Here is a 16,699-nt window from a genome sequence, read left to right as displayed (position 1 = left end):
GTCCATCATCTTCAAATCTGAGCCCTGCAGGAGCTGTTTCTGCTGCTCCAGTCACCTACACATGCATGTGCACAGGGGTAGAGCCGATACGGAGAGATTATTATTATTATTATATCAGACCACACAACATCCTTCTTCCTTTCACTGAAAAAATCTTATATGCAATCTTAGTTGTAATGTTTGGTTATTAGGCCATACCATTGTGAGCTTCTTTGGCATACTGTTACCTGCAGCACCATGTTTTAGAAGTTCACAACAAATACTAAATTATTCATCTCAACAAATGCTTATTTCTCCAGAACAGTGGAAAAGAAACAAACATATTTTAGTCCTACAACTTTAAGTACCATCGATCATCCCAGCTGGACACACACACACACACACACACATTATATTGACTGACATTTATTTCCTAGAGATTAACCCTCAACCCAGTCATAACTGTTCCTTGCCTGATTCCTAACCCTAACTGTCACCCTAAACCAAGTCTTTAGCCTAAATTGTAACGTTATGGAAACATGCATCTTGTCCTCAATAGGAAGGCGAGTACCCGCAATGTAGTAAACATGCCCACAAACCAGACACACACATGTACAGGTGCATTGTAGAACCTTTTATATCTGACAAAGACTACTTGTTTATGAAATAACTGTACATGAAAAGGTTTCACCTTGAGTTTCCAAGGTAACACAAAGAGTTGGTATTCTTTGTGAGAGCAGCTGAAAACATTTTAAAATAATTCTTGATGTCCTTGAGATTGTGTAAAAAATAAATAAAAATAGTTAGCCTTGATTTGACATTCTTTTTTTCATGTATTTGTTAGCTGCTCTTGTTGCTCGAGGGTCCGACATATTTGGGTAAAACATAACTAAACAAAAGAATGACTTATGATTTATACATATTTTTTATATATTTTTTTCTGAGCATTAGCATTTATCGTCTAATGCAACCAGATTTCCTATGCCAGATGTCCTAAAAATTTAAAATCTTGTTGTATTACTTCTCTTAATGGGAATGTTTTGAAGCTGGTGTTGGTAATTCAGCTGTACACTGTACAGAACAGATGTGGAGAACAGAAATGCATGTCTTGTCTGTTCTTGCATCCATGGAGCAGTCTGTCTGTGAGGCTCATTGAATCTAAAAATATAGGAACAAAATAAACTGGAAAGACATCTTTTGTGTATATGTATAGTAGGTGTTCTGGTGCTTATTTGTTCACAACCTCCCGTAGCTTTTCTACTGTGTATGAATAGATGTAAATGATGAGTCCTGATGGTTGGTGGTGTCATGAATAGTAGCCCCTGCCATCAGTGTATGAATGGGTTTTGAAATGGTGAATGACATGTAGTGTTCAAGCGCTTTGAGTGGTCATAGGACTAGAAAGTCCATTAACAACTTCTTACTGTTTTTACTTACTTTTCTTCCAGGTATGCTGTTTTGCGAGACCCAGCAGGCTGGCTGAGTGTGAGCCCAGTCACAGGAACTGTCAACACCTCGGCCTCGCTGGACCGTGAGTCTCCTTATGTCCATGACAACAAATACACAGCTAGCTTCATCGCCACAGATAACGGTGAGTTACAGATACCCCACTGTATGAAAATGAAAGAGGTTAGTTAGACAAAAACAGTATATGTGAATAAATAATTTGTAAAACCTTCAGATAAATATATATCCATTTGGGCACTAATGTAGTGTCTCTAATATAATGCAACAGTAGTTATTAGCTAGTCAATAAAGGCTTTGAAATGATTGTCCTACATTGGTTCCTTGTAGATATTTCCCAGGAAACAACCATGCACAAAAAGTGTCAAAGGTTTGTTTTGAACAATTCAGTGAGGACTTGGATTGTTAGTAAGGATGATAAAACTGTACTTAATTAAATAATTAATAATGTTAATAAACTTAATAATTAAGTTCTTCCTACCCTTTTTAATTAAAGGTGTAAAACCACCATAGCACCACAGATAAGCTTAGTTCACTTTAGCTACCACTAGTTAAACAATGTAAGGTGTTAAATGAGTGGGATATTATTATGATAAAGATTTGACTTTATGCATTGGCAGCTAGCCAACAAGGCTTCCCACTATAGATTTATTCTCACTATCGAAGCAAACTTGAAAAAGTAGAAACAAAGCGTGCCTCTGCATTAAGCACAGTTCACTCTTGGTAAGGACTCACCCTGTTGGTTACTTTCACCTGGCCACAGTGAAACTGTCATTATCCCGTGTTGACAATGTGATGGCCTTAAGTGGCATTGCTTCTAACAGAACATATGGTCACTGGTTGCCGGTGTCAGTGGAGCTGCTGCTCTGAGACTTTCAAAGGCACAGATGAAAGTGTTGAGAGCCCCTTTGCGTCTCTCTCCTTTTTCTCTGGGCTTCTCTCTTCCTGTGTCTCGCTGTCTCTTTGTCCCTCTCTTTCAATGTCTCTCTCCCTCTCCGTATCAATCTATCTGGTCTCCCGTGCTCAGGGAGATTCTGACAGATCCATTAAAAGAACTGAGAGATTCTATTAGTAGGCAGCAGAATAGTACTGTTGTGCTGGGGAATTCGGCAGGCTCAGAAAGATGAGCGTTGAAAGAGGAGTAATGATGGGGCAGGAGGAGGAGGTGGAAGGGTCAAAGGAACAAGAGAAAGGAAGGGACATGAAAGGTGATAACAGGAAAAAGATATAAAGCCGGGGGTTGGGGGGGAAGAAGAGAAATGATGAAGATTGGTGTTGGAGCCAGAAGAGGATACGGGATAAGAAGATGGTTTACAGCTTCAAGTTTTCAAGATACTGATGGCAACAGTGTTATCTGCTTTAAATAAATAATTTACCATTTTGGGAAATACACTTATTTGTTTCTTGCCGAATGTCAGATTCAAAGATTGATACCACTCTTGTGTCTTTTTTCGTAAATATAAAGCTACCACCAGCAGATCAGCACAAAGACTTGAAACGGGGCGAAATAGCTAACCTGACTCTATTTGAAGGAAACAAAAATCCACCTTCTTATTTGTAGCACCTCTTAATGTTGCTTACTAATTCATTAACGTATAAACAAATGATATATTGTTTTGTTTCTTTCGAAAATATCAAAATTAAAATAACATACTTGACCACTATATAGTTAAAATAAAATATAGTGGTCAAGTATGTGCTAAACTAAAATAAACAGATGCTAGCTATAATTTTATATTTATTGGACAGAGTTAAAAGTGATATCAATCATCTCATCTAACTCAGTAAGAGAGGTTTGACTTTTCCAAAAAATGAGTTTTGGAGAACAAATATCTTTACATTCCTCTAATTAAGTTTACCGACACCAGAACCCCAGATATATTGGCCGTTGCCCCTAGAGGCTAAATCGTCCTCAGACCCATAGCAGATGGGTTCCACATAATTGTTGGACACGATACAATTCTGACCCGATGATGGCACTAGATTAAAAGGCAGAGGATCACCAATGTTGCATATTGAGGGGGGTACAGAAATCTATGTACCAAATTTCATGGCAGTACATTCGATTGTTGATAGTTGACATTTGACTGGCCCCAAAAATGGGAAGCGGTGGTGCTAAAATAGAAGTCTAAGCATCTGGAGAATCCAACAATGTTTACAGCAATCCATCCGATGATACATTGTTGAGATATTTCAGACTTGAGGTGGACCGACATTGCCAAACCATAAAACTCAAACTGCACTTAATCTTACGTATGTCCAACATGTAGAAGGGGAAGGATTAGATGCTCTTGGTCCATGCTGCTCCTAGGCCACTAGTCTACACAGATATAAGTAACAAGAACCATAAAAATCCCTTCACCCAGATCTTTAACAACCCCACTGAATTGATGCTTGCATGCGTGCAGTGTGTTTGCACTTGGTTGAAATGTGAGCAGAATGCTGATATCCACTCGCCCCCTTCCTCGACTCTCTCGCTGCTCACTCTGTCATTGACAGGACAAATCTGCTCCTGCCCCACGGCGATCTGCACAATGAGCGTATGACAACCCACCTATGTAGACTACCAACAGGATATCGATTGACCCTGACATCTTCATCTTTATCTTTATGTGGAGACCTTAGATAAATACCTATCTACCCTGCACTTGAGAGGAGGAGGATGAGAGTGAGAAATAGATCTGTGTAAAACAGCAAGGGAGGAGGATAAAGGCGAGGCTTATATGAGAAGCACCTGTACTCAAAAAGACAATTGGGAAAACATATTCTGGAGAAAGAAAAATCGATTGAAAGCAACAGGTACTAAAGTATGTCTTAGACAACATTACATAATATATATGGATCAATTTTTCAACATGTGAAACTTAAAATCTACTTTCTATCGACCATGAAATTATATTTTTACAAAATGAATACTATTCAAAAAGAAAATATGCTGCTGGCAACCTTTATTCTTGCTGTGTGTAACTGAATGGATGAGAGTTTTTCCTGAAATAAATATTTTCTCCTTTGTGGTCTGCCCCAGTTTAAGCCGATTTGACCTTGTGTGCTATCTTTAAATGGGGAGTATACTCTTGGTAAATGTTTTGCATGGTTAGCAACAGATTGACTGTAGTTCCTGGTTAACAGCATGAAGGCAGGTCAGCTGGAGCAGGCCTCCAGGCCGCAACAGATGGTGAACAATGGAACACACATACTATTGGGAAGGAGGAGAGTCTGATGATCAGGGAAGAGACGCTAAGATGGTAGACAGAAATAAGACGAACAGAAGAGAAGGGAAGAGAGGAACACAGGATCTGGGGGGTTCAACAAGGTAGTGAGGTAATGATAATGTCAGTGTCAAGGTCAAGGGTCATCACAGCTGGAGAATTTACAGCAGTGAGTCTGTAGTCTGGTAGTTACACTCTGTTGCCATAGCAATTAGCTGCCCTTGCAGGAGAGGCAGACAGGGCCATTTTTCACTCCATGGCGTGTGAAGTTGTAGACTTGAATGAATGTGCAAACATATGCATGTGCATGCCTGAGTGTAAACGTATCTGTTTATTGACATGCACCGGTGCTCACTTTCATCAATGCATCTGTATTTGTGCACATTGTCTCCCTCCTCCCATCACAAGTCTCTGTTTCTGAGTTAAAGAAAAGCCACAACCCAGTTTGGCCTGGGCAGTAGGAACCTGGCAGGTTGGCAGAGCAGCGCTGTATTGTTTGAGGAGACGTTGTTCCAACCAGAGCAGAGGGCTTGACAGGCTGTTTATATAAACTCTCATCAGTAGCTGCTGGTTTTGCACGCCAACAAATTCTCTTCTGCTCTGTGATTCCCCACCGGGAGACCAGCTGTTCCAGCATCTTACTCCCTTCTCCTTCCTTCACATTAGCTTTTTATAGTCTGTGTCGCCGGATGTGTTTATGTGTGGGTGATTTGAAGCTGTGTGTTCATCCTGTTTTTTTAAAAGTCTTTGTCCGGGTACACGCGGTGCCTCTCTAGCTTGCCCCTTGCGTATCCACTCACTGCTGTGTGTTGTGGTTCAATGTTTTCTCCTGCTCCTCATTTAAATGTTAAACCGCCTCCTGGTGGGAGCCATTTGTCATTGGGAGGCATGAATACATTATCAAAGCCCCAGTCGTGTGAAACGCGGCAGCACACTCACACATACTCACACACATGCCATCGTCAGAGAGTGCTGCCACCAAACCCACTATTAAATACTCTTAAGTTATGCACAAAAGAGCTGAGCAGTGTTTGCTTTGAACACATTGACGTACGGAGGAGTGACCACCATTTAGTATGCAGGCAGTGTGTGTGTGTGTGTGTGTGTGTGTGTGTGTGTGTGTGTGTGTGTGTGTGTGTGTGTGTGTGTCTGTCTGTCTGTGTCTGTCTGTCTGTCTGTCTGTCTGTCTGTCTGTCTGTCTGTCTGTCTGTCTGTCTCTATCAGTACAACAGTGAGCCAACCTCGACACAGTCAAAGAGACATTTGTTAAGTACGGGAATATTAAGTATTACACACACATTCACGCACTAAGACTGAGCAGTGTGATAAGTCTCAGCATTCATCACAGTCAGATCACATCCCCTCTGGTTTAAATCAAAAGCAGGAGGCAAAAGGAGAGAGGGGATGCTGAATTCTAATGGGTTACAAAAAAAACACTTTGGTGCTCAGATGGATGTAAAATTATATCGGACTGTGTGTGCGTGCGTGTGTGTGCAGCATGTGTGTATCTTCCCATCGCTCTGTGACAGGTCCACATAATAGGTTCATCATCTCTTCCCTCAGAAGAGAGAAAAAGACTGACAGTGGTAGCTGGCTGTCAGTAGCAGAGATACCCGCTGTGTGTGTGTGTGTGTGTGTGTGTGTGTGTGTGTGTGTGTGTGTGTGTGTGTGTGTGTGTGTGTGTGTGTGTGTGTGTGTGTGTGTGTGTGTGTGTGTGTGTGTGTGTGTGTGTGTGTGTGTGTGTGTGTGTGTGTGTGTGTGTGTGTGTGTGCCTCTACATGTGTCCATCTTCGTGTACGATGTTCGCCACTGTGCTGCCTTATTGCCCATACTAAGTGCAGGAAACCAGTGTGCTGCTCATTGCTGTAATGGTCTGAGTAATTTCCCTGTTTCAGGCCATCCCAGACACAATGGTTTCTCTGCTAACTGTCTGTCATGTCAGAAGAACACAGTGAGGCTGCCTGGCAAGCTAAATTCAGATAGATAGACTCATGTTGTGTCTTTAGCCAGCTGTGATCAGGCTGCCCCAAACTACAGCAGCGAAATAATAAAGCACAATGAGACAGTGTGTCAGCCCAGTGCGCTGAAATCCTCCGGCCAAGGATAGAATGGAGAAAATAGAAGTCTTTAACATTTGTGAGGATTACTGTCAGTGTTTACAGATAGCTCAGTCTCTTAGTTCTCCAGTTTGAATGTATAAAGAAACTCTACCAAACCCTGATTAAGCTATTGATTAATCAATGTTTGATTAAAAGGGGATTTGGGACTGAGCTGTTAGCAGATAGAGACATAGTAAATGCTAGAAATCAGCCATGACGGCCCTGTATAATTTTCCAAAGAATCCATTAGACTAGAGCCCAGAGAGCATCAGCTAAAGAGCAGACCCCGTCTAATAGAATAGCAAATATAGTAACGGGAGGCTCAATGTCAAGGAGACAAAAAGAGAAACATGGAAGAAAATGAGACAAGCTCAACAGTCTCGGGGAGAAAAAAAAAGGTGAAAATTAAAAAGACTGGACAAAGTTGGGTAGGAAAATTAGATCTAAGGCTCTGTCGGATGTCATTTGACAAAACAGGCTTATATGTATTCTGGACGTGACATGCCTCTTACTTGTCTTAAGGTCACTTTCAATCCCAAGTATATATACAAATATCTATATATCCCTCTGGTGTCAATCCCTTTATGGAGACAGAGACACAGAGGCAAGCAGGTTAACTACTTTACTGAAAAGTGTTCTTGCACAGCCAATCAATTATGACCCTGTGTAGCAGTAGGCAGGGGTGACGCCAGTGTGAGGGTGGGGAATCAAGGCATCTTGACCCAGGGTAATGGCAGGGTAATGGGATATGCTCTAGAATACGCAGAAGATCACAGCTCGACACGGTCTTGCCCGCTGTTGCCTCCCCTGTCTTGCCGCACTGCCTCATTAACCCCAAATACACACTGTGTCTTTCTCACTTTAGCACTTTAGTAGCACCAACCCCGACCTCCGTCTCCCTCTTCCTGTCCCCCCATGACTGCCTCTGTCTTTCATGTCTCGGCTTGAACCTCTTGGGGAAGCCGTCACCTTGTAAACAGGCTCACGTCTGTGATTAACGTATACCTTTGTTCAGCTTTGCCAGGCAAGAGACGTCTCGCTCTCTGTTGTTGGCTGTTATCAGGCCGTGCCTCTCTCGTGTCCTTGGAATACTGATTCATCCTCAGATCAGAAGTGATCGCTGGGCCTGGCACGCTGAAACAAACACGCCTCTGCCCACTCAGCAAGAGAAAGTCTGTTTGAGTGCAGTGATACTGGGATACTTGTTTTGTAAAATACTGAAAGTACTGGTCATGTGGAAAGGAAGTATATTCAATGTGATAAAATGTAAAAAGTGCCCCTCCACCACCTCCTGTCCCCTAACCCAGCACATCTATGGATCAGGATTTTCCACGAGGGCTTCCTCTGTGGAGATATGAACAGCTTTGGGTGCAGTTTTAATAACAGGGATCCAAATGAAATGAAATGAGATGAGTGGGTAGTAGAGATGGAGAGGCATAGATAATGAAAGATGAAGTCAGATGATGGAATCAGGCAAACACGGCTGATGGAGGATTTCCTTCAGTTTATCTAGATGTATGTCATTAGACCAACATAGGAAATCTGTCAAAAGGCTTAGTTCCTGAAGAGGAGTTAGAGGCACCATCTTTGTATTCTGGGCTGTATGCTGGCAGTGTGATATACAGTGCTTTAGGGTGTTTTTAATTACAAAGCCTCACAGTTTCTTGGTTGCTATAAAGGCCACCTCAATTAACACCTTTCACATAGAGTCTGCACAGAATTGCTCAGACCTGGCTGTGCTGCCATATCAGCTTCAATAGACTTTGAAATTGAAAGCAATTTGCTGCTTGGACAAAATATACAATGAACGGAAATGTTTCTTCCATCTTTGACTGAGGAAACTGAAATAATTACAATACTTCCAACGTTTGTAACTTTAATAACTGTGATATAATGACCTTTTTAATAATTTCGTGGACAGATCATTCAGAAACCTTGTAGTGGAATAGTAATGGCCAAGCCCAGGTGTCTTTTATAACTCTGGCTGATTAGACCTCTGCTCGGGTTGAAGCTGGGTGGAGCTCTGCTGGGATTTACATGATGTCACCAAAGTCAATAACCGTCAAGGTGCAAGCTCATATGCCAACGAACACAAGTAGACTGAAATATAACAGATATGTAATGGAATGCCATTAAAGTTTGCCACATTCGTTGTTCCCAGACTTATCCCTGACTTCTCCTCTGGTGCTTCCATGAGATTGACAGACTGCTGGATTTGAGTTAAATATATTAACAACTATTTGTACAACAGCTATTGAAATACAAGGGTACATTTTATGATCCCTTGACTTTTTCTCCAGCCACATCATCAGGTCAAAAATATATCTGTCTAATACTTTGGTTGATGACCAAATATCTGCAAAACTAATAATATGTTCATCAGACTCAGCTGTTAAGTGCCGATTAGGAAACCTTAGCATGCTGACTCTAAACTAAGATGGTGTACACCGTTCACCATATACCTGCTTTACATCAACTTTTTAGCATTGTCATTGTGAGTATTTTTGCAGGCTGACATTCCCATTTAGCTCAAAGAATGTCTGTGCTTAAGTACAGCCTTGCGGAGCGTCTAGCATGGGTGAAGACTCTTATTTCATTGCTTTTTGCATGGAAGACCTGCTAGCTACTGCTGCTAACTATAGCTTTGGCTCAACTTGTTTAAGCTATCAGGAGGAGGAAGTTAGGTGACCTTTCCACTTGCTTTGGATTTCTTTTTCTCAAGAATATGGTCCCCCTTTACACAGTGCATGTATACATCTGGCTGACCGGGCCTGGCTGATCGGTGAGGCTTTTTAAAGTGACAGTGAGAAAAAACCCAGTTACGTTGTTTGATCGTTCCTCGCTCCTGACTTGAACTGGAAATTGTTCCAGTTCATCTTAATGAAGGCCGCTCCAATGTTATGAGCAGCAAGGAGGAATCCCTGAGGAGACATGAGTGATAATTATCATTTAAATAATATAGATTTTTATCATAGATTTAGTTTTTCTTATTCATCCACTAGTTAGAAATGATGGCTCTGTGATAACAGCAGCAATGTGGAAATGGTACATGTGCATTGAGTGTCCGAAGACCATTTACACACTGGCTTCTACTGATCTGTACACAGTATAAATATAAATGTTATGATTATTTGGACAGTGTAGTGTGTGCAAATACAAGATTCCAAAACATCAGAAGTCACTACAGAGCTGTAAAGCTGACTGACATCTGATCCAGCTGTGCTGTGGTTATGAGAAACTCGAGAAGAAGGTTCAAAGGAAAGGACGTCTCATTTCTGCAAAAATGTGTTTCCGCGATAATTCTCTCCTCGTAGTGGGAGGAGCTAAGATCCATGCACCAGATAATTTTGAGGGGAAATGTGAATGCAATGAAGAGATTTAGGATATTTCCCATGTTTTTTGTGATTGTATGAGAAGCATACATTTCTTATAACATAACTAATAACATAATTACAATTTAAATTGGCCTAGTTAACCATGAAAATCAGGCAGTGGGCTAGTATGCGCAACACCAGGACCCTGAAACCAAAGAAGCTCAATGAAATCCAACCATCATTCATCTGTATTATATACACTTCAGCTGCCACATGTCAAAATGTTTGCTGAGAAAAAAGCTTATAGACAATCTGGGAATGGGGAGCAGGTATAGGCATGGGGAGAACAGGTGCCTGTATAGCGTTTTTAATCATTTTTGAATGTGTGACTAAATTTGGTTTATTGCGATCTGCACAGTAAAACAGATAAACTGTTTAAAAGAAGCTTTTATTCAATCACAGTTTTGCACAGTAGGCCATTAGATCTTGCGTAAGTGCTGTGTGAATATTGTGATATCAACAAACTTAATTAAAGTTGTTTCACTTTGATTTGTAGACACTTTATTTCTTAATTTTGATCCGACACTTTATCGCAGTAAAAATCCTGTAGCAAAGTTTCTCTGGGAGCAGACCAGAACAGGAAATCTCTCCAAGGAGGGCAATTTAGGTGTTTAATTAGCACAAAAAGAGCTTGCGGTGTAAGCCTCCTTTAAGCCGTATCAATACCTTCCTTTTCAAATCACTTGGCATAATAGCCAGCAACTGATAACCCAAACTCTATTCTGAAAGTAATTTGCGATGCACCTGTCCCCAGCACCGCTTCTCTCCCCGAAGTCATCTCTCTTAATGACTTGTGCCTTTTGTAATTGGCTCTGGCTGGGTTCATTTACAGTTCTGATCAGCCAATAAGATTAGCAGGGCGTCATGTGATAGTGTTTGCCGAAGCCCTGCGGAGACCGATGAGTGATGGGACAGAATGAAGTGGGTTATCTGAAGGGAGTTTTAACAAGGTCTGGGACTCGTGCAGTGGCAAGATAGATAGAGGGGAAGTGGAAAATACTAAACCAGATAGGATGCTGTATCCTTCAACATTACAGTGAGAGCAAAGACGGTGAAGGTAGCTGTTTGTTCCATGAATTACACTGACTGAAGGAAAGTGAAGTGATCTGTGGCACATCTTTAGGCACTCTAGAGTCTGTTTTCTTTAAGTTTGTTCTACTACACTATAAGCTGATAAGGACTTAACTCCCTTTGGACTGAAAAAGGGAGAAGAAACCCCAAAGAATCTGATAAATAACACTTATCTTTTGAAGTTTAATCTGTGCCGGATCCACTCTTAAAAAAAATCAGAGCTAAACCGCAAAGTCACTTGTGTCATTTTAGATCCACAAGGGATCTTACTACAAATGTATATATGTTGTGTACAAGCCAAGCAATGCCTAAATTCACCAAATACATTTTTTTTTCAAATTAATTGCTTCTTATTTTGCTTTCAATGAAAAACTTTCAGAGAAGCTGAATTCTTAAAATCAACTCATGTTAAGGCACTCCCAACTTTTATATATTTACGAATAATTAAAACAGTTGCAGTAAAAATAGCTTTGAAATTGTTTTATTTAAGACAATATTCTTTTAACCTATCTTAGTTAATCCTCAGCCTGATGGAAAAATCTCTCTCTTTCTTTTTGTAATTTTACTTCTATTGTAGTTTCACTGTTCATTGATTCTGGTCTCATAATTCTAGTCTACGCTGGCTTTGGAATCACCTCTTAACTGAGGACAATACAGGACAACGCTGTTCAACCCAGAGGGAAAAGAAGTATCCCAGTGTAATAGTATACGGCTCCTAATATAATGTGAACTCATTATGGCTCATACTGCGGCTGGATGTGTTTGAATGGAGTTGTAAACAGTTTTCACAAGAATGGACCCAGGAAGCTGTTAAAGGAAACGAAGAGAAATGGGATGTCTCGGTATTGTGCTGTTGCTGTATGTGCAAGTGGTGATGAAGAGTAAGGTATTGCTGTTTCACACAGTAAAGTGATGGGGAATAGAATTACCTCGTTTTCAGTCAATTTTGCTGCCATGGCATACATTTCAAATAATCATGTCATTTTCAAAATCACTCCCCTTCAAAGCTCCTTCCTCCTGCTCTCATCTTCTACCTTTCTCATTTTAGATTTTGCCTTCATTTGTCTTTTGTCTTTCTCCTCTATTACCTTGCTGTGGTCCACCTGTGACTTAGTCTCGCTGACTGTTAAGCAGCAGCATGATGTATTGTGACATTTTTCAATGAGCCATTCCTCAAACGCGGGCCCTGCTCCTGGCTTCCTCTAGTCCCAGCTTGTTGTTATTTCATTTCCTTCATCACACACTTTTATGTGGCCGAAGAAAATAATCATAGTAATAACAATGCTGAATATTTCTAGCCAAGGGCATCATCCACTGGTTGTTTGTATCCAAGCTGCCCTGGTATATAATTGTTGTTCTAATGAGAAAAAGAAACGTAGCCAGATTAGAATAGTCTTGTTTCAGCCTTGTCCTTGGTGACAAACTCTACAAGTGGTCTTTTTTTTAATCCTGTGAATTCACTCATGGCCAGAGCACTTGCCAGACTTATTTCACAGTAAGAAAAACTGATCAAATGTATGACTCTGCCAAAAAATGAAAATTGGAACTTGCTGTACATTTCCCCCTTTCAAATTTGTTGTGGTCCCTGCCCTCACCTCCTCTCATAAATACTTCACAAGTGCAACACGTTTTCTCCCCAAGAGGAGAGACAGGCTGCAAACAGATCATGGATTTTATATTCACCCTACCGTGCAGGGGCAGAAATTGGTACATTTCAAACTGCTGCTGGTCACAACCCCGTCTTTCCTTCTTTTTCATTGGGAGGAAAAAGTCAGAGAACAGAAAGAAAAATAAAGCGATTACAACGGAAAGTGACAGTCAGACATAAATAGAGCATTAGCCTAGAGCCAAAGTGTTGGGAGAAAAAGAGTGTTTGGGGGTTAGATAGAGAGAAAGAAGGGAAGCGAGAGAGAAAGAAAGGTTAGTTTGCAGCCTGTAGCTGTGGATTAGCCCCGGCGGCCCCAGGAGTCAATCAGTCTGCTTGCTCCTCTCATCTCTGGGCAGACGGGAGAATAACAGGGCTGTCTAACCACCGGCCACGGGCAGGTGGAGGTGTCGGGAGTAGTGGTGGACGATGGAGATGGAGCAGGAGGGTAAAGCCTAAAGGAGGAGGTTGGAGATGATGAAAGTGGCGCTTGCAGAAATTCCTCGATGTTCACCTTTGCTGCATCCATAATTTTAGTCTTAATATTACGATATCACAACTAAAATTAACTATGTCTTCACAAATGTATTGGAAATTACATCCACTTTCACCACGATTATGCTGAGTGGACTAACTAATGGAATATTTTAATGTCTGTAATGTTTTTATTCTATCCAATTTTTTGTGTGTTTGCCACTGGACATTATGTAAATCTCCAGTGATGCAGTAAAAGTTTATTGGTTTTGTGCGTCACCAGTTGTTGAAGATTGAGAAGAAGTTGTTGTTCTTCAAAATGGGATATAATTTAAATGGTTTGCCTTCCATTTCAATATTTTTTATCCGTCTGGAAGCACATCACTTTATGAGTGAAATGTTGGTGATGTTTCATTTTATCATAAGTGAACAGAAATAAGTCAGTTAGCTTCTAGCAGTCCCAAAACTTTTCTTATTATGCTTCATCATCATCATCATCCAACTTTCATTGTAAGAAATATAATTAATATTACTTTAAAGGTGTTATAATCAATAATCTTGCTCCTAAAAAAAGGATTACATGATAGCGTAAATCTGACAGAAAGGTATCACCAGACTGTGCAGTCCCCCCATTGTGTGAGTATGTGCATAGTACTGTATATACAGAGATTGTATTTGGTGTCTACACATTGACCTCCACACTCACAAGTACAACCTAACTTCAAATTAAAGCCTACAGGTAGTTAGTTACAAGGTGGAGGTGCTGCTTTTGAAATACCGCAAGAGCAGCAGAAGCATTTCCAGATGGTGTTTTACAGAAATTTCTTCCAAATGATTTGTGCAGCAGCAGCATTCCAGACCAAAATATTTTTTAATTGGCTGCCATATTGCAAAGTTTGCCTTGGATTTGTATATGATTAATTTACTGTTTTAGAGTTTGTTATGTGCGAGTGCAGTAACTGTACTGGAATTGTCTGCCTGAACTGGCCCGAGGGCTTTGCTCCTTTTCATTTTGAAGAGGGACTCTGATGAAGACAATTAAACCTAATCTCACCCTTTAATTAGTGTAATTCCTGCTCTGAAACCAATTTATCAGAATCAATCCCCACTTGTGGAAAGTTAATTTTAGCTTTGGACTGTTACAATTGTCATTGAAAATAATACATCATTTATTATCACATTTTTACAAAAACACTCTTCACTTGAATAAAGAAGTTACTTAGCTTATTAAGTTTTGAAACATTCTGATTTCATCCCTTCAACCTAATTAAACCCTGCATAAAGAAGATCAGAAAAAGGAGGGAAGTGCAGGGATTTCCATCTACATTTATGTTATTTTGACAATGTCAGTGCTCGAATATGATTGGACTACTCCAGATTCGACAAAACATACTCACTTGAAGGCACATTTGGATTAAAACATCCAGGGTTAACCATTGCTGATGGGAGATGGACTGTAATAAAAACAAGGAGGGAAGGCTTATGCAGAATAAGATGTCTCTCCTGTTCTATGCACTGGGTAGGTAATGCAGATTTTTAGCTATGCTAGCAGAGTCTCCCCAGGGAGGCCAACGTCTGTCTGTCAATTATTGCAGGGATGCCATGAGAATTTGTGCAGAGATTTTTGGTCACAAGATGATAAAGCCTCCTGACTCTGGTGATTCCCAGACTTTTCCTCTAGGGCCATCATGAGGTTTACAGTTTAGTTTTTTTTTATAAAATATTTCTACAATTTATTTACAGATAGCCATGAGATTTGGTTCAGACATTCAGGCCGTCCCCCTCAGGACGAATTGTAACTATTTTGGTGATTCCTCAATTCTCAATGTAGCGCAACCATAAGGTAAAAAATGGTATTTGTCCAAATGTTCTGTTTGTGACCAAATACAGGAATACCGAATACTAGTAAATAATGGTAAATATTATATCTTCATGTTAGAATGCTGACGTAAGCATTGAATTTAAAGAACCATGTAATTAAGTACAGAATCACAGAGTTTAACGTGCATGTGGGCTTGTTCACAAAATTGCTGCCATTCCTTTAAGCCACCTACAACTAAAATAAATCTTAAATCATGGCCGTTGAATAACACAGAACCATTAGAGAGGTTCATAGACATATAGTTCAGAGTTTCCCTGGAATTATGCATTTTGAAAGAAAATATGGGCACAGAGCTGGAACAGCTTATTACTAAACTGCCATATTCACTAGTTATTTGCTGTGGCTGATGTTTCATTACTCTCTACCGACCAACATGGCCATTGAGACTGACAATTTGCATTTGGAATGTAGCAATTGCCAAAGCAGCAAAATAATTGAGTAAGTCACTCAGAGTGAAATTGTTGTCTGAGTTAGTAGAGGAAGAGGCTCAAGCCTTAAATAACACACATACACTTCCCAAGAGGCAGATAGAGCAAAAACCTTTGTCCTCATTTCAAGGTTTCTGTTGGTTAAAACCTCTGTGACTTGGACAGGAACTGCCAGCACAGTTTGATAGCTTGATGCCCCGATGAATTCATTTTTGACACTGAAAACTAGTAAGACGATGAGAGGACAGTTTTCATACACATTTTCATCCCCCTGAAAATGACCATGTTATTTTGGCATCACAGCAATTCCTCTCATGTCCTGTTTCTTTATTATTGCCTAGTTTACTTTTTATGTATGTTTTAGTGCTTAACACGCAGAGTAGGGTAGACACGTTGTAGCGGCAAAGATCAATAAATTGCAGGGTGTTTAATCAGAACTTTAGTGACAGAGCGGTGTGAAGCAGAGGCCAGCAGACAAGCTCCACTGATGCCATGGCAGGCTGATGATGACATAGGGATGATGCAATGGGGGAGAAGGAGGAGAAGGAGAAGAGAGGGGCAGAGAATTAGAGTGATTATGTCTGGGGAGTGTTCATTTAAGACAAACAGCTTCATTTAAAGCTAGCCAAGCACAGAGACGGCCTCTCCCACCACAAATGGGGCAAAATGTTCATCTTTTTCACTGACGGGGATCTGAGCCCCATCCTCGCTGTCTTGGTGTCGAGTGATAATAGATAATCTAAGGTCTCGCCTGAAGAGCTACTGTCTTTGATTTGCTTTTCAACACATTATCCGTCTGCTCTTGCTAAAGTAATTCCTCTCTGCTCTTGATTCGCCGCTGATATTGTCACAGCCGTATTTATCTGTAAAAGGGTTGTTTGCTGTTTTGTTTCATTCCTTGACTCCATGCAGAAAAAGCAGTCATTTCACGATTATTATACAGTCGAAATGCCAAACTCGCAACCATTTCATCTGATTTCTGTCTATCTCTCCCAATCACAGTCGGCTGATGGCTTCACAGCTGAGAATGAAATTACACTTTTGAGTTTAGCAAACAAACAGATTGTGATGATT

General features: G+C 40.6%; 1 protein-coding gene across 1 annotated transcript in view; it reads left to right on the top strand.

Annotated features, from left to right (window-relative positions):
* cdh13 (cadherin 13, H-cadherin (heart)) overlaps positions 1-16,699 on the top strand; it is a 241,191-nt gene that overhangs the window by 190,472 nt on the left and 34,020 nt on the right. The window contains exon 13 of the mRNA XM_054619535.1: positions 1,428-1,570. Coding sequence (XP_054475510.1) covers positions 1,428-1,570 — 143 coding nt within the window. The remainder of the gene's footprint in view (positions 1-1,427; positions 1,571-16,699) is intronic.

The sequence above is a fragment of the Anoplopoma fimbria genome, chromosome 19 (assembly GCF_027596085.1).
Source record: "Anoplopoma fimbria isolate UVic2021 breed Golden Eagle Sablefish chromosome 19, Afim_UVic_2022, whole genome shotgun sequence".
In the NCBI taxonomy this organism is placed as follows: Eukaryota; Metazoa; Chordata; class Actinopteri; order Perciformes; family Anoplopomatidae; genus Anoplopoma; species Anoplopoma fimbria.
Note: the sequence above shows the minus strand (reverse complement) of the source record. Positions and strands in the feature narration are given on the sequence as shown.